This window comes from Leptopilina heterotoma, unplaced genomic scaffold (assembly GCF_015476425.1).
Source record: "Leptopilina heterotoma isolate Lh14 unplaced genomic scaffold, ASM1547642v1 Lhet_6, whole genome shotgun sequence".
Lineage (NCBI taxonomy): Eukaryota > Metazoa > Arthropoda > Insecta > Hymenoptera > Figitidae > Leptopilina > Leptopilina heterotoma.
This window is the reverse complement of record NW_025111137.1, coordinates 904,150-928,009: the sequence shown is the minus strand read 5'-3', so window position 1 is coordinate 928,009 and position 23,860 is coordinate 904,150. Positions and strand designations below refer to the sequence as shown.

Here is a 23,860-nt window from a genome sequence, read left to right as displayed (position 1 = left end):
CTTTGTTTTTACAGTGTACTAAAGGACTTATCGTCTTATCTGATTCAAATAAATTTTTGACTACTAAGATTTGTACACGAGTTAAAAATAGTTATGCGAAAAAGGAAAGGAGGAGGTTCGATAAGGCCTGTTTTCGGCTACCTTGAAATTTTCATTTGAATGCTACAAATACATTTTTCAGCAAAAAAAAATAATAATTTTGATGATTGAAGGTTAAATGAGAGTGTTTTTTTTACCCCTATTTTTGACTAATTTTTTATACAAAACCCTTATTATTCAGGGGTTAATATACTCCAAACATCCTTATTTAAATTCCAATCATCAAAATTATCATTTTTATTTGGTGGAAAATGTATTTCAATCATTTAAATGAAAATTTCAAGGGGGCCGCAAACAAATCTTATCGACCCTCCTCCTTTGTTTGGCTGACTTAAAATTCATTTTACTACTAAAAAAGATAATTTTTAATAATTTTATTTTATTTAACTTGAAATAATATTTACCACTCGTAATTTTGCAAGCCTGAATATACATTGACTTCTAATATACTGATTTTACTAATTTATCAAAGTTTTCTTAAGTATTTTTAGTGAACTAACTAAATTAAATTCCTAAATATCTTTAAAAAGTTTGCAAACCTGACTATACATACTTACTGACTATACTATACTTTTAAACCTCAAGCAATTGACAGGTTTAGGTTAGTTTTTTACATTGTTGATAAATACCTAAATATACTAGTACAACTCATGTGGTCATTTTCAAAATATCAAATTTTGGTACATGTAATAATAAATATTTAGAAATCTTTATAAATAATATGTTTAATGCAAAATAGTGTAAATAAATTTTGGAAAATAAGTAACAATACATACACTGCAAAAAGAGGTGTCTTGGGTGGAGACGTTTTTGGTGTCTTAGACACCAAAAATGTCTCCAATCAAGACACCTCTTTTTGCAGTGATACGTAATAGAATTTTTAATATTTAGCTGTAAAAAGTGTACACCAGCTGATATTTTAATATGATTGCCTTAAATTCAGCACATTTAGTGCTGATAACACAAGTCAACATAAAATTTGCGCCTGACATTTAAGATATTTTTTATGATAGATTTATCGACAGATATATGAGGAAAACAATTATATTTTATCAAAAAGTTTGCTTTTGTTTTTACCTTATTTTTAAAACTTTATGATTTTCTATACATCAACAGCTATCGACACACGTAGGATTTTTTTATATTACTTACTTTTATTTTTATCAACAATTTTGTGAATTTTTTTTGTTGAAAATTATCACTTTTTTGTTCAATCACGCACCATTTCGCAAAAAATGCAAATATCGAAAAAATCCTACGTGTGCTGATAGCTGTTGATGTATAGAAAATGACAACATTTTGGTTTTTTTCCAAATCAAAAATTGAGCACGTTAGTTATCCGGCCATGGAACCCTCAATGGAACCCTAAAAAACAGAAGCCTTCCAATAAAATGGTGCACAACAGCCATTTTGTAATGACATTTTTTTGAAAAAATATATTTATATTTATTTACTCATGGAATAAAACGTACTTTATAGATTTTTAATTGACCATTTCATTGAGTAAAAAGAAATTCCTAAAATATGCATTTTAAATTAAGGTACCTTTCATGCCTTAAAATAAGACTTTCTTTTTACTGTGATACTAAAGGACTTATTGTCTCATCTGACTAGAATAAATTTTTGACTACTAAGATTACTATAAAAATTTAAAAAAAATTATCCACCCCGTGTGGAAAAATTTTAGGGCGCTGATCAAGCGCTTAATAGACTGTCTAACGTCTTTCTAGACCCAGGGCAGACGGTCTTGTCGAGCGGCTGTTCAGAATTGAAACGAAACTTCCACGCTATCGTCTAGAATAGACCAGCGTTTCTGGTCTGATCAGCAGTGCTAGTAAATTCTAATCTACGTCTATTCAAAATTTCTCATTATATGTTATGACAACTATTCTTAGAATGATAAAACTTAATTATATTTGAAATAATTTTGATGACTTTTTTTTAAATAAAAAGTATAAAAAAATATTTTAATTTTCTGTATTTTCCACTTCAACTTTCTTTAAGCGTAAGGCTTTGTGTCCCTCCCAATCTTTGGCATTGGAGATATAGTAGTCTTTTTGTAAAATAAAATTTACTGCAAATCAAAACAGCCGGATGAAACTAGCAGTCGTACTCAGCACCAATCTTTAGGCGTCAACCACTAATTAATGAAATTAATAAATAAAAACTTACTAAATTTGCTATTTAGTGGATATTGATTCTCAAATAACAATATTCGATGGTTTTTTAAATCATTAAGTATTACTAAATTTGAAGGAGAGGCATATTTGTAGATGACGCCTAAACATTGATGCTGAGTACGACTGCTAGCTTCAGCCGACTAGTCAAAACACATAGAAACACATCAAAATCTATTTTTTTCAGTGCACATTTAAAATTAAATTATACAGAAAACAGCAACAACATAGCACATTATTATTCACATAAAACAGAAACCACAACGAATACTAAAATTCACAAAGAAAATGCACCCACAAAGAAAATGCACCATACGCTGACTGATCTAACGACGCCAAACGACGCGACGCCATTAGGCGCCATGTTACTTAACAGCTGGGCATACATCGACGCATGCGCATATAACATCCTAGACCAAATCTAGACGGTCTTAATAACACCGTACTAGGCGGACATATTTGACTTAGATTTTTTCTAATAAGCCTATCTGTTAAGTCACTGATTCGGGACTTGATGGACCGTCTAGAATTAGACGGACTTGATGATTGCTAATCGGGAAATCATTGGACTCTAGACTGCCACAATATTTTTCCACACGGGACAAACCAGAAATTTGTTTGATTGACTTAAAATACATTTTACTACTAAAGAAGTAATTTTTATAATTTTATTTTGTTTAACTTGAAGTAATCTTCACCACTAATAACAAAATTACAAGTATTAAAAGCGAACAGTCTTTTATATTCAAAATTAGTAATTTAAAAAAATATTTGCAGGTCTAATTATATATTGACTTATACTACTGTTTTTATCTATGTATCAAAATTTCTTAAATAGTGCTGATGTTTTTTTTATTAGCTTGGTACGAAAGAATTAAATGCCAATTTGCTTAAAATCAACTTTTACTACTAAGATTTCTAAAGGAATTAAAAATAATTGGTGGGATAATAAATATTAGTTTGACTGACTTAAATTGTTTTTACTATACTAACAGAAAATTTTAAATAATTCTAAATACTATCTGACTCGACGCAATCCACACCACTGATACTAAACCACACTGCCTTTTACTACAAAATTAGAGAATTTTAACTGTTACTATCACACTAAAAAAAGTCTTACTTTCAGCCTATTTTTTAGGCTAAATTTAAGGTGTAAACGGATTCAGCCCCGTTAAACAAGGACAGACTAATGTTAAATACATGGGGTGAATTTAAGGTGTAAACGGAGTCAGAATGTTTTTTTGTGTACAAAATATATTAACAATTATTAGAACATAAAGTTTTCTAATTGAAACAGACCGATTCCAATATAAATAACCTAGAATTTTTTAATTAGAAAAACTAATTACACACGAGTGAAATAAATTTCATTGACTACTGTTGATTTATTAAGAAACAAATAATTCAACTTGGCTATAATATTTTGGTGCGAACGAACGAATGAACGAACGAACGAGAATCTGAGAAATGAGGGTGTGTCTTCTATTATGATTTTACCAGGCTTTGCTAATCTAATAAAGTGGCTTTGGTGCGCACGAGTTGCTTTTCTCAGACATTGGAAATGGCATATATATATGTATATGTATTGCAGAATGACTATAATGAAGTCTTATAAATCGGTCATTCAACTTACAACTTTTTTCTCTGCTTTTAAAAAATAATTCTGTGCTATTAAAAAAAAATATTTTCATTATAAGCACAAAGTAAGAAAGTTAAAAAACAAATTTTTTTTCTCAAAACTGTAAGTCGTATTTCTTTCAATTAGATTTTCAATATGTAGTGCGGTATTAATTAGGCTTTCATGTGAGTATTTACCCGCTCTTCAAGGGGTTTGACCTCTCGTTAATCACCCAAGACCCTCGAAGGTGGAAGAGGTGAATCTGACAAGCTGTGTAGTTAACCGCAACGACTGACCATTGCCTTGTGTACTAGCCTTTATGGACCAAGGTGCCATTGAGGCTTCACTGTCCTAAGTTTAACCTCTCATTTCGTATAAACTGATTCTCTGATGATAGGTTCTCTGAATTCACATTTAATTCGATTCTCTTTACTCTGCTTAACTTTTGTACACTCGAAAAAATTATCTTCTGCGGATGCATTTAACACCGAGAAGCTAGTTACTCTAAATTACTCTTCTAGTTATACTAGATTTCGTTACCCCGAAAGTTAACAAAAATTCGAATTATTGTAATTAAACAGTAAATCGTGAGGTGTTAAAACATTACCAAAATGGATTAAAATAATCTGCAACAAATTAATTTCTAGGATTAAATTAACACCAGAAAGAATTAAAATAATCCATTTTGGTGTTATTTTAGACTATAAATGAAATGTTATTTAAAATTAAAACCAAGTTAACGATTTATCAATGAAAATCAAAGTGAATCTAAATCTAAGACTAACTTTGGTGAAAGTGAGTCTAAGTCTAAGGCTTAGTATTAGACGAAAACTTGACTTGGACTTGGACTATGACTTGACTAAGATTTTGACCACGAATTTAGTTAAGACTTTGACTAAGACTTTGCCTTGACCGAGACTTAGATTAAGACTTGGACTATCACTTTGACTAAGACTCGCTTTGACTTTTTTTGACAAATCGTTGGCTAGGTTTTGATTTCATGTCAAATTTCATTCATTTTTAAAAATAACACCAAAATGGATTATTTTAATCTTTTTTGGTGTTAATTTAATCTGCAACGCTTTTTAAAACCTCACAATTTAATGTGTATATAATTATAATTGTAAATTAATAATACTCTATAACTATTCTCTGATTACTTTTTTCAAAATTTCAAATTTACTTCCATTTTATAAGTTTTCTTTCTCATTTATTTTCGCCTTCTTTTTCATTTTCACTTTCTTTTTTACTTACACTTTCACTTTCAAATTGAAAGAAATTGAAAAATCTATTAAAATATTGTCATTAGGGAATTAAAAAAATATATATATTTAACACAAAGATTCAAATTCTCGTGTGCAGTGTATATCAGATAAGACGAAATCAAATGTAGAATTTACCCTTGATCAGCGAATTCAAATGGAGTAACTCCCGTTTGCGTGCTAGTCAAGAGCAAACGATACGTACCTATTCCGATTTTACGCCAGTTGAAACGTAGCCTCGAGATAGCATCGACATTCGCTTGCGTACACTACATAATCGCTATATTAGTCAGCATTCTGAGTAAACTGCACCATTTCCAGATTAGGGGTAATTTCCTTCTAGACGCAATCCAAGTAGGGAGAGAGTGAGAGAGACAGAGAGCGTTGGAAGTACTATCATTTCAAACAAATTTTTCTATTAAATACCAATTTTTTTCATGAAAAAATGACAATTGAAATAAATTTTTCATGCTTAAGAGGAGTACATCAGTTGTACTGCGAGAAAAATGCTTTTTCTGAGAATTTTTATGTAATTAACCGCTCAAAATTTTTTATTAAAAACACTTTTTATTATACATTTTTTATATTATAAACTTTAATAGTAATGAGACATTAAAGTGATCATTATTACTCTAGGGAAATAATGACAAGATCTTCAACGTGCCCATTATTGCCCTAGGGTAATAGTAAGTACTTTGTTGCCTAGAAAAAGAAAAACAGGGTTAAAAATTTGTAAGGCCTACAATCATTGCTTAAAGTCACAAATTTTAGTTTGTATACTAGAAAAATTACCGAAATTAAGCAATATTACTTATTTTTGGAGTTTTTAGTCGCTAACTGCGAATTTGAAGTCAAATTTCAAAAATTTAAAATAGCGCATCCAAAATGGTTTGTAAGTTTACAATATTTAATTAAGTCACTTTATTTTCTTCTCGTTTAGAACTCAGGTTTTTTTTTGGTTCGCTGATAACGAATCTAATGTCATTTTTTAAAAATTCAAAACTTTCTAACCAATATGTCTAACTAGAAATACAAAAAATTAATTTTATTCGCATTAAAGGGTTTTCTGGTCACTGATTACTTTCTTGACTAGAAAGAGGCATTCGACGTTTCGTGTTTCCCGTTCACAGTTAAAATCCGACTTGCTTCTCACATTAACCTCAATTTGCCCTTAAAAAATAATTTCCCTAAAAATTAAAAATACTTTCTTATAATTGCTAACAATGTCGTTGGTGAATTCTGTTAAGAGCAAAGCCGAAGAGCAACATATCTCCCAAGGCGAATATCGTTTGTTGGTTTTGCGGTCTGCCATAACGCTACCTTCCATATAACCTCTCCTTCTCTCCTCCTGGGAAAACGTGGCTAGGCATCCAGTAAAAGGGCTCACCCTTTTGCCTCAAACTTGTGTGAAAATAGAATTAATCTCCCAAATATATATTAACCATCTTTGATTATTATATTTTCCTTTTGGAATATTACGAATTGATAAAAAAAAGTTTTGTTTCTGAAAAAGAAAAAAATGAGGAAAATTGCTGGTGGAGCGTGACAAGATCTAAGAGAGCACCGCGGGGGATAAACAGAGGTGACGTAATTACTGAGATTAATGCGGTCTTGAGCTTTTGGTGGTAACCAAAGCTCCCGGGTGCTGCTTTTATCTCACGAGCTATCACCCAGCACGCGGCTTGCTCACTCAGTCTCACGGTTTCCCCAGTTTGGCCCGCCTGAGAGTAATTTGAGTACGAGGGAATCTCGGTTTTAAATATTACTTATCCCTTGGATTTAGATTTACAAAGAATGCCTCGGGCGACGTTATGTCCAAGTGCCACTGACATCTTCAAGAAGAAATAAGGACAAAGATTTTCTAATTTTAAAAAATAGTTCCACTCGTTTTTCTTTGATTAAAAGATTAATGTAATGGAATCGAAAATTTTTATTCGATTAAAAATAATATCAAAATAATGATTTATTGAGTGAACGTCATTTGAAATAAAGAACCTGACAATAACAGTACGCGAGTTTCTTGGCACCCCAAACAATCAGAGGGAATGGACTTGACGTTCTTTTTTTTGCATCGGGAAAACTCAATTACGAGTTCATCGTAAAAGAAGTTTGGACCGCTGAGAGGATTTTCCCTTTCCGTTGTCAGTGAGATTTCAAGACACGACGACACCTACACCGACAAAAATAAAACCACAGAGACTCGAATCTTCTTGTCTTTTCCGTTTGTCTCACTCTTCTTCTCGACTTCCTTCTTCTTTTCACCGAGTACAAAAAGACGGCATCACATTTCCCTGGTGCTTTTTCGTTTTCGTACCGGAGGCAAAAGGAGCCACTATTCACCACCGCGTAAAGGACCCCTTTCTTTCCCCGTGGCACTGGCGCTACGTCGAGACAATGATATCGCAGGAAGAGGGCGACGCTTTACAACTCCCAATGGGCTGGTGCTACCCGGGCTAAATTAATATCATAAATAATATCATAAAAATACACCAACCAACCACCGCAACCTCCGACCTTAAGTACCGCTAACGGCACTTGAGCTTTGATGAAGAAAACCAAAACGATAAAGTGGAAGAGATTGTCAATTCGACAAAAAAAAACACGAGACTATCGTCAATTTAAGAAATTAGACACCACTTATTCTTAATTTCTTCTTTCGGTTAATTTTACCATAAAAAGACAAAGTACTACTTTAATTAACAGGCGGTGCAACTGGAGGAAAATACAAAATAAAATGTAATACGTCTTCGCGACAAATTTATATTTTTTACATTTATAAAATAATATTTTGTAAAGTTAAAATCTGAATCTTCCTTTTCTTGTAATCGAAACTACATTGATCCAATAGTCTTACACCTGGGGAACAGATACCAAATATGGTCAACAACGTTTTGTCCAGAAATCACCGTCAAATCAGATACCTGTGTTCTTCGTGTCAGTACAGCAACCGCCACCAAGTTAACAAGTTGTGTACTGTCATCAAGTTTCTTCTTCGACTCCAGTCTAGAAATCTTTTTCAAGTACCAAGTGCCTTCTTCGAGTCTCGTCTTTGTAAAATTCACTCAAGAAGATAATTTTTGCTTTTTTTTTTTTTAATAATTTCTGTTTTTCTAAGGACTGCATTACCACGGCATCAACAAGGAATAAATAATTCGGTTACTTCAAGTCTGAGGCATGTTCAATCTAATCTGCATCGACACGTGGACTCCGGAACTTTCACTTTTGGGTGGCCCGAAAGCATTTTGAAGGAAATCTCCTACTGCATTCTCTGTTTCCGCTGGTCAAGGTCATTTAAATTCTCTTTGATTCCACAATGTTCCAATTCTGTTTCAGTGTGCCTGAAGACATCTGAATCTACTTTTTATCTCTCATTCTATTTGTAAAGGATTCAAATAAAACTTTAATAATTTAATCTCGATTTAAACAGTTCCTCTTTCTTAAACCTGTTCCTTAAGATCAGATTCTTTTGCTCTGAGAATAAATCGGTTTTGAATCACTGATGCCGGATAATTTAAATATATATAATTTAGGGTATAATTAGTTTTCTTCTGAGATATAATACTACGCTTTAACTAGTTCTCTGACGTACCTCAGCTGTTGTTGATAGAGAAATTCAGAAACCATAAGGGTTCTCTAAGGAGAATGATTTTTCTCCCTTATGATTTCGAAATTTGAATGTCATTAGCCGCGACAATGAGATGCGCCGTAAATTTTCATAGATGAATTTTTAAGCCAATTTTTCACAGAAGTAAATAGATTTCTGAAGATAAACTAAACAGATAATTGACCAATTTTTAATTTTGAGAAGAATTTACAGTCATACCAGAAAAGAGAAAATACCGTACCATTGAGAATACAGTATACCGCGAATACAATATTTCAAGAATATAGTATACCTAGAATAGAGGCAGCGGAATAATGTTTAAAAGGCAGTATAAAGCTAGAATTTGGCACACAAGGTTCTTGGGAAAGCAAAGTAATTAGGGTACAAAAGGAAATCTGTATAATACGGAAACAGTAACCACGAGAACAGCATATACGCATGGCACTATTGCGTGTTATGGTACCAAGTCCCCTTTCCTCGTTCGTGTGACTTTATGTCACTTGCCGAATGGCAATATAATCACCCTGATGGTACAAAGCAACTACCCATTCCATTTCTCTGCTTCTTCAGTGCCATCAAATGTTGATGATACAGACGATATGACATACGCGACACTAATTTTCCTGCCATTGTTGTATTCCTCGTGCAAAACTGACGGAAGCCACAGGTAGCAGTAATTCATCTCTCACTAAAGTATTTTCATAGCTGAATTTTCATTCACAATGACTGAATATTCACGGCAGGATGTTAGTTCAACGTTTTTGTCTATTTTGCACTAAGTGGGTAAAAATTATACTCATTGGAAAAATGACATCTTTGAATTGCAGAAATATCGAATTAACCAAATTTTTCCAAATGAATCGTCAGCTTTTATTTTACTTTCCAGGCGAAATTTAGGGACCAACTAAAAAAGAAATATAATAACAAAATAAATTCGCCATCAAGGGATGAAAATAAATTCCCTGTCGAGGTAAAATCAAATTAGTTAATCGTCAACCTCAGGGGTTATTTATCAGGATCACTAATCAGAGGGTTATTTGTCTTTATTTAATCACGTCACGGCCTCAGTTCATTCTATTGCCATTGTGGAAAAGGTGAGCCGTTTCTCCCAACCAGCTTTCATTAAGTTTTTGGTTAAATGCCAGCCGAGAGCTGATCCCAGTTTCTTTGGAGATTGCATTCTGGGATATTTGCGTCCTCAAAGGGTTAGTCATTGGATTCTAGAACGAGGCGAAGTTAAGAGTTAACTTTAAGAGCGCGTGAGAGACGCCACACCAGGGAGAGAATAAGAATTATAGGAATTGCAGAAGGGAGGAAATAAGCCGGAGGCTACCACTTAATGGAATTTAAAGTAAGCCTAGAGATAGCGATATTGGGCCGTCTATCTTCGCCATTAAGCTCGGAGCAATCTACCTACTTACCTGTCATCATTTATACTTTCTTCTCACCACCTGAAGTCAAGGCAGCAAACTTGCACAATCTGAACAAAAATGCACTCGAACTTGATTATTAACTCCAATAAAAATCAAGCCACTCTGACCGCATGAAAGTAAGGCATTCGGGAAGAAATATTTTTTGAAATAACTATTACGGTAAGAATTTTCAAGTTTTTATTGAATTAAATTATATATATTCACCTTTAAATATAGTTATTATATTTAAAAAAAAAATTAAAAATAGTGGAGATAGAGCCACGGCAAACTAGAACCAATTTCAATCCTCAAGTTGCTTCCTTTCAAAAATTTTTGTTGCAACTTGTTTAGAGGGTATATCACTGAACATTTTCCAAAAAAAAAAATTTCAAAATCCGTCGGGCGCTTTTCTTTTTAATTTCAATTTTAGTGTTTTCAGCGACGAATTTAAAATAACTTGTTCAAAAAAATATATAAAAACATAATTTTTACATGCAATTTTCCGTAAAATTGAAATATGACATTTGCTTCCGAAGGTCAATTAAATAAATTTATAAAAATTTCCGCCATATTGGATCCGCCATTTTGAATTTTTTAAAACTAACATCGAATTCGTAATTAGCGACCTCAAAAACCCTCACGTAACAAAATTTTGTCGAAGTCAATAACATTTTGGTATTTTGAAATATAGTGACTAAAACTTTCAAATTTTACTTCATATTTGACGCCATATTTGGTCCGCCATCTTAAAATTTTAAATTCTTAAAGGTATGCAATCTATATGCATCTATGGTTGAGAATTGAATTTTATTTACATACGTTTTATGGGTAAAAAAATTATCAAACTTGAAAAAATGAAATTTTTTTTGTGTTTTTTGAAATTAAAACCGTCATATTTAAATTTGGGTTAAACGAAATTCCTTTTTCACACCGCAGTCGAAAAAAGCACACAATTCTCAACCACAAGTACATAAAAATTTTATAGGACCTTCGAAAGCTAATGTCATATTTCAATTCTACGAAAAATTGCATGTAAAAATTATGTTTTTATATATTTTTTTGAACAAGTTGTTTTAAATTCGTCGCTGAAAACACTAAAATTGAAATTAAAAAGAAAAGCGCCCGACGGATTTTGAAATTTTTTTTTTTTTTTGGAAAATGTTCAGTGATATACCCTAAACAAGTTGCAACAAAAATGTTTGCAACATGATGGTTGAAATTGGTTCCAGGGTACCGTGGTAGATCCAGAAGTCTTATTAGAAACACTGAAACAAAATTAGAATTTGTAAGAAATCAATTTCGGCATGTAAATAAGGTTTTTTATGAGAGTGTGTGGTGAAAGTGTGAGGTCGAGGAAATGACCTTGACCAGCTAAAACAGAGAATGCTGTAGGAAATTTCCCTCAAAATGATTTTGGGCCAACCAAAAGTAAAAGGTCCGGAGTCCAGGTGTCGATGGAAATTAGATTAAACACCCCTTCGACTTGGAGTAACCGAATTATTTATTCCTTGTTGATGCCGTGGTAATGCAGTCCTTAGAAAAACAGAAATGTGCCTCGTAGTAGAAATTATTTCCTTTAATGAACTTGAATAAGAGGAGACTCGAAGTAGGCACTTGGTGTACTACTCCTCAGCCTTGGAGTATCAGAGATAATTTATTCAATGTTGGTGTAGCACTATGCAACTCGATAAGGTTTTCATCTCACAAAAATAGAAAGGTGACTTAATGTAGAAATTAACTTCTTATATAAACTTTGACTTGTACAGTGACTAGACTCAAAGAGGGCAACTAGTTAATTCGCTGATAATTTCTGGATTGTCGAATTTGGCAAGAGTGACACCCTTTGTATTAGTTTCTTACAAAGGTACAATATGTTAATGCCACCCACTTTAATTACTTTCGGGGTAAATTTGTTATTATTGATTTAATTTAGGCGCATGTGCTTAATCCCTGTATCTGTAAAGATGTGATTACCCAAAAGAGGCACTCGATCTTTCGTGTTTCACGTTCACGATTAAAATGATATTTTCTATTCAGGTCCTCTCCACTACCTTGAAAATTTGTGGACATATCAAAGCACCTACTGTCCTGTTTATTTTTCATCGTATCATCTTCGAAATTACATATTTTCAAAAATGCGTCAATACTTCTAAAAATATATAATTTAAGAAAATTTAAAAATGTTAGAGATTTTTCTAAAGTTGCAACTGTACCCTTCCTTAAGATATTCAATAGAGTGGAAGGGAGGGAAAGCTGAGTAAGCGGGTCATAGTGTCTGTAAAGGACGAGGAGTACAGATAGATGGATAGATAACTGGGAGGTATAACACTGATACAATTAGATGTGATCTTAACGCCATAACTCAAGGCTAATCTCGAGGTTAGCGCCGGTTCTAGGGATGGTTCGACCTGCCCTTCCGGTCGAGGCGCGAATCACTTCATTATTCATCCCATTCTGCAGCATTGGTTATCTCACCAACCTACCCGGACGTACCGACCAACCGAGATGCTCACGGTCAGCGGATACCTCACGAATTCTATGGTGTGAATCGGCCACTAAGATTCTCGCAATATCTATCGCTTTGCATTCCACACCTACAACTCGTGTCACGTTATCTACTTACCCATCCGCTTTTGGAATTTGCGATTATCCGGTATTACTTTACCGAAAATGGTTATATTCAAACAATCTCTGATAATTGTTTTCTAATCATTTTATTCCAAATCTTTTATTTTTCATTATCAATTTATTCTTTAAAGTTTATTTTTTAAAAAGAAAAAATTAAAAGAAAGAGAAAAGAATTAGAAGATTAAAAGAGAAGAAAGTTTGATGAAATGGATCAATTCAAGCGAAAAGTTTTGTTTCTATTTATAAACTTTGATGGGATAAAGCAGATGTCATTGTAAATTTTAACTTCTGCTTTGATCACCTTGAACGTGCCGGTCGCAGTAAAAGAGACACTCTTTTTTTTAATAAGTCGTAACTTCATCCGCTATGAAAACGAGAGTCGTAGTAAAGCCTGCTTGAGTCGACCATCTCTTATTGACTGACTTGGTTTATGTACTCTTGGTTTACGATGCCACTAAAGCTGTGGAAGAATTTCTCTATTCTTTAGATTCGAAAATAAAATCTCTAATATCTTCTCTTTCGTTTATTTACATTAATAACTTTCCTTTTTATCATTATTCACTTTTTTCCACACGAAAAATAGACTTTCTTGTTTTCTGTAATAATTGATTTTGAATGTAAAATGTTTCTTTCGGGTGGGAGTTTGAAATATGGAAGTCTTGTCTACTGGAATTAATGGCATTGTAATTGAAATCAGCCGTTAGACGGTGTTGGCTAGGAATATTAGTAAGTGTGGTCTACGAAGGAGACGAGACTAGAGAGAACTAGAGCTCAGAGAGAAGCATTAGAGACTGGGGATGATCACTGAGCGCGAAGCACTAATCAAGACGCATGATTATAGGCCCCAGAGCGCTCCACGGAATCAACTATAGCTACTATAACCCAGGAGGACGCCTTCACATCCTCTAGGATATAGTTATTCGCTCATTCCTCTCCTTCCGACCCTGAGATTACAAGGCCGTGGTTTTTGTCCTCCGGATATCTTCCCTCTCATATTACATTTAGGACTTTACATTCATAGCTATCAAACTTGAAAATACCCTTTGAGTTCTTGTTCACTATAAAAAGGAATATGTTCAACACATTTTTTTTCTTTCCATTTCAAACCTAGATATTATAATCTTCGACTTTAGGTATCGTATTTGCTTCTTCCTCTTTTAATAATATTTTCCGAAGACAAAAATTTTAATCCTCCTTTCTTGTAAACTGTAACAATATCCATCTGCTAGTCTCACAGCCACCCTTGCCAAATTCGCCAGTCCAGAAGTCGCCTACGAATTAACTGACAGTCTTTTTCGAGTTAGTCCAGAAATCGCCGTCAAATCAGATACCTGTGTTCATCGTGTCAGTCTAAGCAACCGCTACTACCAAGTTAACTACACAGGAAAAAAAAGTCTGACCCGTTTACACCTTAAATTCAGCCCATGTATTTCACATAAGTCTGTCCTTGTTTAACGGAGCTGACTCCATTTACACCTTAAATTCCAGCCTCAAAAAGAGGCTGAAAGTAAAACTTTTTTTTTAGTGTGTAGTTGTGTGTCTTTTTCGACTCCAGTCCAGAAAACCTCTTCAAGTACCAAGTGCCTTTTTCGAGTCTCGTCTTAGTCAAGTTCATTCAAGCAGATAATTTCTACTACGAGGCACATTTATATTTTTCTAAGGACTGCACTGCATTACCACGGCATCAACAACGAATAAATAATTCGGTTACTCCAAGTCTGAAGAGTGTTCAATCTAATCTGCATCAACACCTAGAATCAAAACCTTTAAATTTTGGCAGGCCCAAAAGAATTTTAAGGGAAATCTCTTACTGCATTCTCTGATTTCGTTAGTCAAGGTCATTTTCTCGACTTCACACACTCACCAAACACTCTCATAACAAAGCTTATTTAAATTCCGAAATTGATTCTTTACAAATTCAAATTTTGTTTCAGTTTTTCCAATAATTAACACGTAACAATATTTTCTGAAAAAAATCGAAAAAATATGTTTTTTTTACATTGAAACTCTTATATCTCCCTTAATTAATTGGCATGTTTCCTTTTATAAGAAGGACGAACAAATTGCGAAAAAGAATCGAAGGGATGCAACTTACTTTAGAATTCTATTTTAGAATTAATCTATTGACGCTGATTGAATTATCGTTGAAAATTAGTATCTTCGTGCACTCTTAATGAAGTGTAACGTCGACGAAAAGCGTCGTCGATTTAGCAATGCCGCGCGGAAATTTCTCATCGTAACGTCTGGCGTGTGCGCCTTCAGTAGTATTTGAGGTTACTCTAAGCAAGTTAGCACAACCCCAACGTATCGTGTTAAATTATGCTCAGTGCCAACACGTTCCCGTGGAACATGCCGCGGCACACACGACCGTAAGGAACCGTAATCAGCGTAAGCACCTCCGGCATCATGCATTTGACACGAAATCGTCTTCTGCTTCAAATCCTTAATCATCGATGTGAAAACGCTTTCTCTGCCTCCTACAATATTTCTCCAAGTTTCGAACAAACTTTTCTATATGAAAAGTATTTCAATTACAAATTATTTCATTATTTGATTATCTGCAATTAAGTGATATTTTTGAAATCAAAACTAGGTGTAATGACAAGAAAACTACGAGCTATTCATTTTTTCTTGAGAAAAATAACAAAATCTTAATTAAGTGTGGAAAAGTTTGAAAATGAACCTACCATCTTTGAAAGGGAGATAAGTTAAGTTTGATACAAAGAAGGAATTCCACTTGAATAGTGGAGACAAAAAGCAGATAGTTCGTTTCACAAGCGTCGAAGGATCGAATTCGTAATTCGAGGCACCAAAGTAAGAAAGAAAGAGAGACAGTCTTTGTCGTAAAGTTCAGAAGCAAACGGGTCAATTTCGTCAAGTTGAGTAAAGTTCAAATTTCCCCCATCCAAAGACATAATGATAAGATCCATCCGTTTTCATAATAAAACAACTCTCACTTCTTTTCTTTATACCAATTTTTATTTCATTAAAAAAAACATTACAATTTTTAAAAAACTACTATTATTTCTGAAGAAGGTGTTTCAAGACACCTGTGTTTTTTTTGTTTTCTTTTTTGGAACTTGATGTCCCTAATTATAAATGGTGTGGATATTAAATATACAATGAAGCTCAAAGCATGAAATTATTTATACATTCCTGCTAGATATAATAAATATTCTATATTGTTTATGACAAAAATGTAAAATAGTGAATATCGTCAAATGGGGCAATATGTACCAAGGCTTTAGATTTTCTTTCGGAATTTTTATTTTCGTCTCTTTCTATGACCGGTTTTCTTAAATCGAAAATAACGAAAACAATTTACGAAGATCGGTCAACGAAAAAAGTCATCAATAATAAAAATTTTGAAATAAAACCTAAAGTTCTGTTACTTATTACACCAATTTGATGGTATTTTAAAAAAAGAAGGAGGTATTATAAATTGTGAGCTTGCCTATTTTATACTTTTTCTAAAAGCAATCGCACAGTTTTTTAATTCTTCAAACCTTTTACCATTTTCTTAATTATTAGACGAGTGATAATTATGAGTTAAACTGATAATATGATCCAGTGCTTAATTTATTAGATACTCGGTAAAATTAGACAATTTATTAAAGTAGACAATTAAGTCATTAAACTAGACAATTTAGGCATTATATTAAACAATTGATTGCTTTTTTCTTCCACCTTTGATTCGAAAATTTAGTTTCTAAATATTCAGAAATTTTTTTTTTTTTTTTGAAACAATGAAATTTACTCTATTTAATATTTTCTAAATAAACTAAAAATTTTTCCCTACATGAAAAAAATTGATTTTATTTTCCCAAAATTAACGGGAATTAAAATTATCAGAATTGAAAAAGCACAAAAGGGATTAACTTAAAAATTTAAGTGTGAAAAAATATCGCATAAATATATGTGTGATATTATTCTTATGAATTTAATGAGACTGGTTAAAAATTAATGTTCCTTATTAAGAATTAGAGCCAATTTTTTATCCTGCTCGTTCATGTCTTTATCGTCCCATCCCCATACAGTTTCATCGGTAAGATCGGGTTTATTGTCATCGATAAATTGACTATTTCTTGTACCATCGCCAGTTCTTAATGCTCGTTTATTGATCATACTCACTGGAACTGTTTTTAAATCATAGGCAAGACCTAACCACGCAAAAAAGTCTATAAAAGCAGTTGGTGTATTTGTTTTATAATTTCCCAATTCAGAACTCTTGTAGTCCCATGGGAATACGTGATGATAATTGTGCCATCCTTCTCCAACAACAGCAACAGCGAGTGCCAAATTATTTCTGGCTGTCATTGTTCTGAAATTTTTTAATTTGTTTTTTAATTGATTTTTAAGTGCGGTAATAAATTTTGTTTTTTTGAAAAAGAGAAAAAAAAATTGACTCACTGATCGTATGGTCTGGCACCCCACATGTGAGCGCCTGAATTAATCAGCCACGTTAAATGTGTACTCCAGAGGAATTTTGAGACGGACATGTGGTAGGCATCGAACCATGTTTCTCCGCAAACATAGTGAACGACCATTGATGGTATCGTGAAGCAGAAAACTCCAACCATTGGTAGGTAATATCTGTTGGAAATATTACGAAATAAAATTATTAATCTCTTAAAATTTTTCACTGCAAAATTATAGAATTAGCCAGTTAGTGCTGAATTTTTTTTTTAATACTATTTTATTTTTTACAGTGATTTTCCTTTTAGATGCCGCTATAGCGGTCATACACATTGGTGGCACGAATTATTTTTGCCTCTATAGACGTCAAACACAGTAAAGGGATTAAGGGGTTAAGCCACCCTGAACGCATTTAAATTAGACGGTTTTTTAAGAATTTCTTTTTGAAGAACATATTTGAGATAAGACATTTTTATTTTTATTTTAGTTTATTTATTTATTTATTTTTTATTTTTTTTTTATTTATTTTTTTTTATTTTTATTTATTTTTTTTTATTTTTTTATTTTTTTATTTATTTATTTATTTTTTTTATTTATTTATTTATTTTTTTTTATTTTTATTTTTTTTTATTGTTTTGTTATACACATTGTAAGCTATGTAAATACGAAATAGTTTTTAAAGAAATTAAAAATGGCGACGCTTTTCAGTGCAGCAGTACATTTTTTAGTGGTGGGCATGATTGGCATTTCAATTTTTATCTGAAACAACTAAAAAAGCATTTTTTCTAAAAAGTGATAAATTTTGAACATTCTGACGTAGCCATTATGAAAAAATTTTTTTATTTTTTTTCCATAAAAATTACATTAATTTTACACACGTAGTCCAGCATATTGTATCTGCATAGGCGTAGCTAGGCAGGGGCCAGGGGGGCACGCCCCCCCCGGAATTTCTCCGGGCCCCTCTGAAGAAATGACATAAATATTAATAAAAATTAATACATTTAATGTATAGGGCTAAATTTTAGTTAAATTTAGTGCCTGGAAAAACATTTTTCGAAAATTTAACATTTAGCCCCCTTGTCCCTCATAAATATATATACCTATCAGAATATGCACATCGGGACCGTGCCCCCCTACCCAAAAGTTCTAGCTACGCCTATATGTGTATCCGCCATTTTGAATTTTTTAAATCTGACTTTAATTTCGTAATTAGGCACCCCAAAAACGCTGGAGAAACAAGCTTTATGCAAATTTGAGAAATTTTGAAAAAAATGGCAGCCATTTTGAATTTTTAAAATTTGACTTTATATTTGTAATTAGCGATCCTGAAAACCCCAGAGTCACAAATACCATAAAAATTAAATTGATTTTACACATATCAACCACTATATTGAATCCGCCATTTTGAATTTTCAAGAACTGACACTTGACATTTAAATGCATTCCTTTTTACCTAAATTTTAAGCCTATGGTCGGCAATTTAAACTTAAACCACTTTTTGGTGAGCAGGGGGATCCCGTTGATAAAGAATGTCTCAAGAAAATAAATTGTTTCTCATTATATTCTTTATTACTATTAAGTATTAAAAGCTGATTTAAGAAATTTGCAAAAAATATTTTAATCCCTAATTATAAATAAAAACGAATTAACATTAACTTGATATAATTTAAAGACTGAGAAAAATGGAGGGTTGAACTTAGAAAGTTAGGTTATGAGTGTTGGCCTGATTCTCTGGGTAGTTAACTTTTCCCTCTGAGATAGTCAAATTAATCATCAGAGTGTATATTCAACCCTCTAGATGGTTGTCGTATAGTTTAACCTCAAATATAGTCTGTTTGTTCCTCCAGATAGTTAGTTCAACTCTTCATTATTTCCCGTGAAGTAACAGTTTACAAAAATTTCAATTTTATAAAATGTACAGACAACAGTCTAATCTTATTTATAACATAAGAATTATGAAAATCTTGCAAACGTATACGGATCACATTTGATAACAAAATTTAAAGTAAATAAATAATAGAAAAAATAAATGCAACAAAGGCCGTAGCAGTATAAGCATGTAAAAAGTGCCCCCTCTTGGATTGGGTCCATATTTAGGGAATAATTTTGACCTATTATGAGACTTATTTTCACCAAGTTTCAACTCGAAAAAAAATTTTGTTTTTGAGTTATACAATTTTTTTTGAAAAATTCAAAAAAATTCAAAAATTTTTTTTCCCTCCAAAATGGTTGAACCGATTTTCATGAAAAAATTTTTTTTGTACAATACAATATTAACAGTTAATAAAAAAAAATTTTCGACCAAATTCTAACAAAGAAAGACAGTAAAAAGTCAGTAAAAAAAAATTTTTTTTTTATTTTTTTTTAAAAAACATTTTTTTTTTATTGAAATTTTTTTTGCACCACCGCCATTTTTTTTCTATAAAATAATAGTCATTTCAAGAGTAACATATATTTTTTGCAAGATGATTGAAAGGGTACTTCATACTTTAAAAAATAAAAAACCGATTTTTGGCCCCTAAATAGTACAGTTTTCTATATAAACGAGGGGCCAACATTTTTTAAAATTACATTAAAAATTAATTAATACTTAAATTAAATTTCTAAAAAAGTTAATAATATATGCCTGTTTATTGTAAATATTGATTTTTTATAGTATGTACAAGGTTAATTAAAAAAGTAAATGGACGTACACTACCGTCGGGAATTACCGGTACGGCTGCACGCGCACGGCCCAAAAACATGTCAATCACTGAGAAAACGATTTATTTGATTCAAAAAAATTTTGTTTAAATCAAACTTAAAATATCTTTGCTATACAGTCAAACAAATTTCAGTTTAATTTAAACATATTTTTTGGTTCATTTATAGAAATAATATATTCAATATTCAAACAAAATTTATGGTTGATTTTAAATTATTTCTAATCAACATATAAGTTTGGATCAAACATAACATTTTTAAACATATTCTTTGTTTAAACCAAAACAGAAAATATATTTGAATTAAACACAATTATTCAAACAAATATTATTTTTGAATCAAAGCAGTAGATATTTTCTATATATATTGGGATCTCACAAACCGATTAAGATTTTAAAACTCTTTTGGTCTTAAGTTAAAGATAAAACTTAAACCTATGTAAATTTCAAATTTTTTCTACAATTACTAAAAAATATGCCAAAGTTGAAAAAACTTCAAGTGATTGACATGTTTTTGGGCCGTGCGCGTGCAGCCGTACCGGTAATTCCCGACGGTAGTGTACGTCCATTTACTTTTTTAATTAACCTTGTACATACTATAAAAAATCAATATTTACAATAAACAGGCATATATTATTAACTTTTTTAGAAATTTAATTTAAGTATTAATTAATTTTTAATGTAATTTTAAAAAATGTTGGCCCCTCGTTTATATAGAAAACTGTACTATTTAGGGGCCAAAAATCGGTTTTTTATTTTTTAAAGTATGAAGTACCCTTTCAATCATCTTGCAAAAAATATATGTTACTCTTGAAATGACTATTATTTTATAGAAAAAAAATGGCGGTGGTGCAAAAAAAATTTCAATAAAAAAAAATGTTTTTTAAAAAAAAATAAAAAAAAAATTTTTTTTTACTGACTTTTTACTGACTTTCTTTGTTAGAATTTGGTCGAAAATTTTTTTTTTTATTAACTGTTAATATTGTATTGTACAAAAAAAATTTTTCATGAAAATCGGTTCAACCATTTTGGAGGGAAAAAAAATTTTTGAATTTTTTTGAATTTTTCAAAAAAATTGTATAACTCAAAAACAAAATTTTTTTTTGAGTTGAAACTTGGTGAAAATAAGTCTCATAATAGGTCAAAATTATTCCCTAAATATGGACCCAATCCAAGAGGGGGCACTTTTTACATGCTTATACTGCTACGGCCTTTAGCATTAAAATAGTTGGGAACAGCTTTTTTATAGGTCGCTCATTACGAATCCAATGCTAGTTTTTCAAAATTCAAAATGGCGGATCTAATATGGTGGAAGATTTTTTAAAAATTGATCCGTTTCGCTTAAAAATTGCTACAAAAGGGTTTTCAGGGCCGCTGATTACGAATCCGATTTATTAAAAAAATTGTTCCAATTCGCTTGAACCTTGCTACAATGGGGTTTTCAGGATCGCTGATTAGGAATACGATGTTGGTTTTTAGAAATTCAAAATGGCGGATCCAATAACCCAGCACCACGTAATATTACAGCAATATTGAGAACACTGCCTTAACATTACCAATATTGCCTCAATGTTGTCAATGTTACTGGAACATTACATGCTACTGGGGTATGGTGGAAAATTTTATTGAAAATTGTTCCAATTCGATTGAAACTTGCTATACATTTTTCTTAATTGATCCTATTTGCTCGAAACTTGTTACTGAGTGACGCACACGGTAAAAAGTTGTTCCTGATAATTTTTAGTTATTGCTTACATCCCAGATAGCACGCAAGCTTGCTGCAAACTTGCAGCAAACTTGCACTGCAAATTTTGCAAAATTTCAGTGCAAGCTTTCTGCAAGTTTGCAGCAAGCTTGAAATGTCTGGACTGCTGCAAACTTGCACTGCAAGCTTGCAGCAAGTTTGTGGAAAGTTTGCACAGCAAGCTTGCTGCAATCTTGCTGCAAAGTTGCAAATTTTTTTTATATATTCATAAAAAATTCTGCTTTTTGTACCTTTTTAAAATTCAATAAAATTAAAATTATTTGCAAAAAAAGGTAAAAAAAACATAATTTTTTATGCATACAAAAAAATTTTGCAACTTTGCAGCAAGGTTGCAGCAAGTTTGCTGAAAGCGTTCTACAAACTTGCTGTGCAAACTTGCTGCAAACTTGCAGTGCAAGTTTGCAGCAGTCCAGACATTTCAAGCTTGCTGAAAACTTGCAGAAAGCTTGCACTGCAATCTTGCAAAACTTGCAGTGCAAGTTTGCAGCAAGCTTGCGTGCTATCTGGGATGATAATTTCCTTTGGTGATTGAAGTTTAAGATTAGAGATTTAATTTACATGAACTCTTGACAATGCACTTACTTCTTTTGAAACATCACAACGGGTTCCTTTTTAAGATCACTGATATCAACAGTAGCGCCCTTTCTCTTCACATCGGGATGTTTTCTAACCATCAGCCATCCCATATGAGAGAAGAAGAAACCCCTCTTTGAATTGTGTGGATCAGCATCAGTATCGACGAATTTATGATGTACTCGATGATCTCTCACCCAGCCGTAGATATGACCCTTAAAGAATAAAATTGATACAATTACTTTAATTTCAATAATGCTTGCAAAAATAATTACTTTTCTCAGGAAATATATTAAAAATTTAAAATAGTTGTTTAAATGAACTAGATAGCATAACTTCTTACATATAACTTAATAATATTCAAAATTTTTTAAGAGTGACAAATGAGAAGGAATTTTAAATTTTAAACAGTGACAAACTAGAAAAAATTTGAAATACTTTAGGGTAATAAAAAATATTTTATTTTTTGTATTATTATTATTATCATAGAGGATGTGCTTTAAACGATTGTAGTTATTGTTTGTTATTGTGTCCATCGCGCTTGTCATCCGTCCCTATCTAATGGAGAGTGATGTCCGGTGAACGTCATAAGTCCTTGAGTTAAAAAGCTTTGATTTTTAACGAGATTGATTGAACCGTGCATCTCGTTTAAATAAAGCCTCGACAGTTAATGAAGTTACTTTACCTGATATCCTATTGTCTGAAGGCACATCATAATTATTTTCATTGGCAACTTGGCCTTGTAAGCTCTGTGACTCCAAAGTCTATGGCAACCGGCTCCCGTTCCCAATCCAGTCAAAACAACAAATCCGTACACTGTAAATGACAAAAATAGTCAAAATTATTTTCTTTTCATTATTATGTTATTCCCCAAAATCGTTTTATTTTTCCACAATTGTGAATTTATTTAAAAACAAGTTTAATAAAACGCATTTGCTTCGTTTTTTGATAAGAGAATGGCTTTAAATAATAATATATATTAAATAAGTAATTAGTAAGTAAATAATTAATAAGAAAATAATTAATTAAGAATTAATTTTTTATCAATATTATCATTTAGGATATGTGATAAAAAATTTGAAGTAATCAAAAAATGACCAAAAATTTCTAAGAAATGACAGTTTAAATTTTGACTGGGGCACCAAAACACCCCCGTTAGGTATTCTGGGGTTAAATATTAAATTATAGTTTTATTGTTTTTTTAATTATTAATTAAGTATTATACTTCAAATATAATAAAATTAATATACATTATAGTTGAAAATGATGTACATAGGGGTGAGTGGGGCAAATAGGCGCTATGCGGGGCAAAGACGTTTTTTAAAATATCTCCTTTATTTTCTGTCTATTCCAATTGGTATTAAAAGTTAAGTTGCAATGCAATCAGACCAATTGATTAAAAAAAGAAAAACCTAAAAATATCAAATATTTTAAGAAATATAACAAAAAAATTGTTTTGCAAAAATAAAATGATAATTTTACTGAACAAACTTTTATTTTTTAAAACATAAGTTTAAGTATTTAATTTTTAAAAACGTAACATGTAAATAAATTAAATATTTCTCTACACAACTGGCGTGGTGTTTTAGTTTAATTTTGCA

At 31.8% G+C, this 23,860-nt stretch overlaps 2 protein-coding genes across 14 annotated transcripts in view; one reads left to right on the top strand and one right to left on the bottom strand.

Annotated features, from left to right (window-relative positions):
• LOC122509236 (mucin-5AC-like) overlaps positions 1 to 23,860 on the top strand; it is a 659,214-nt gene that overhangs the window by 410,517 nt on the left and 224,837 nt on the right. The window lies entirely within an intron of this gene.
• The window catches only part of LOC122509237 (acyl-CoA Delta-9 desaturase-like), a 36,846-nt gene continuing 28,746 nt past the window's right edge, over positions 15,761 to 23,860 (bottom strand). For all 4 annotated transcript variants that reach the window (XM_043623120.1, XM_043623122.1, XM_043623121.1 and 1 more), the window contains exons 3-6: positions 22,945 to 23,075; positions 22,269 to 22,474; positions 17,214 to 17,396; positions 15,761 to 17,124 (exon numbers count right to left, since the gene is read on the bottom strand). In XM_043623120.1, the coding sequence (XP_043479055.1) occupies positions 16,764 to 17,124; positions 17,214 to 17,396; positions 22,269 to 22,474; positions 22,945 to 23,075 (881 nt within the window). In that variant the 3' untranslated portion in view covers positions 15,761 to 16,763. The remainder of the gene's footprint in view (positions 17,125 to 17,213; positions 17,397 to 22,268; positions 22,475 to 22,944; positions 23,076 to 23,860) is intronic.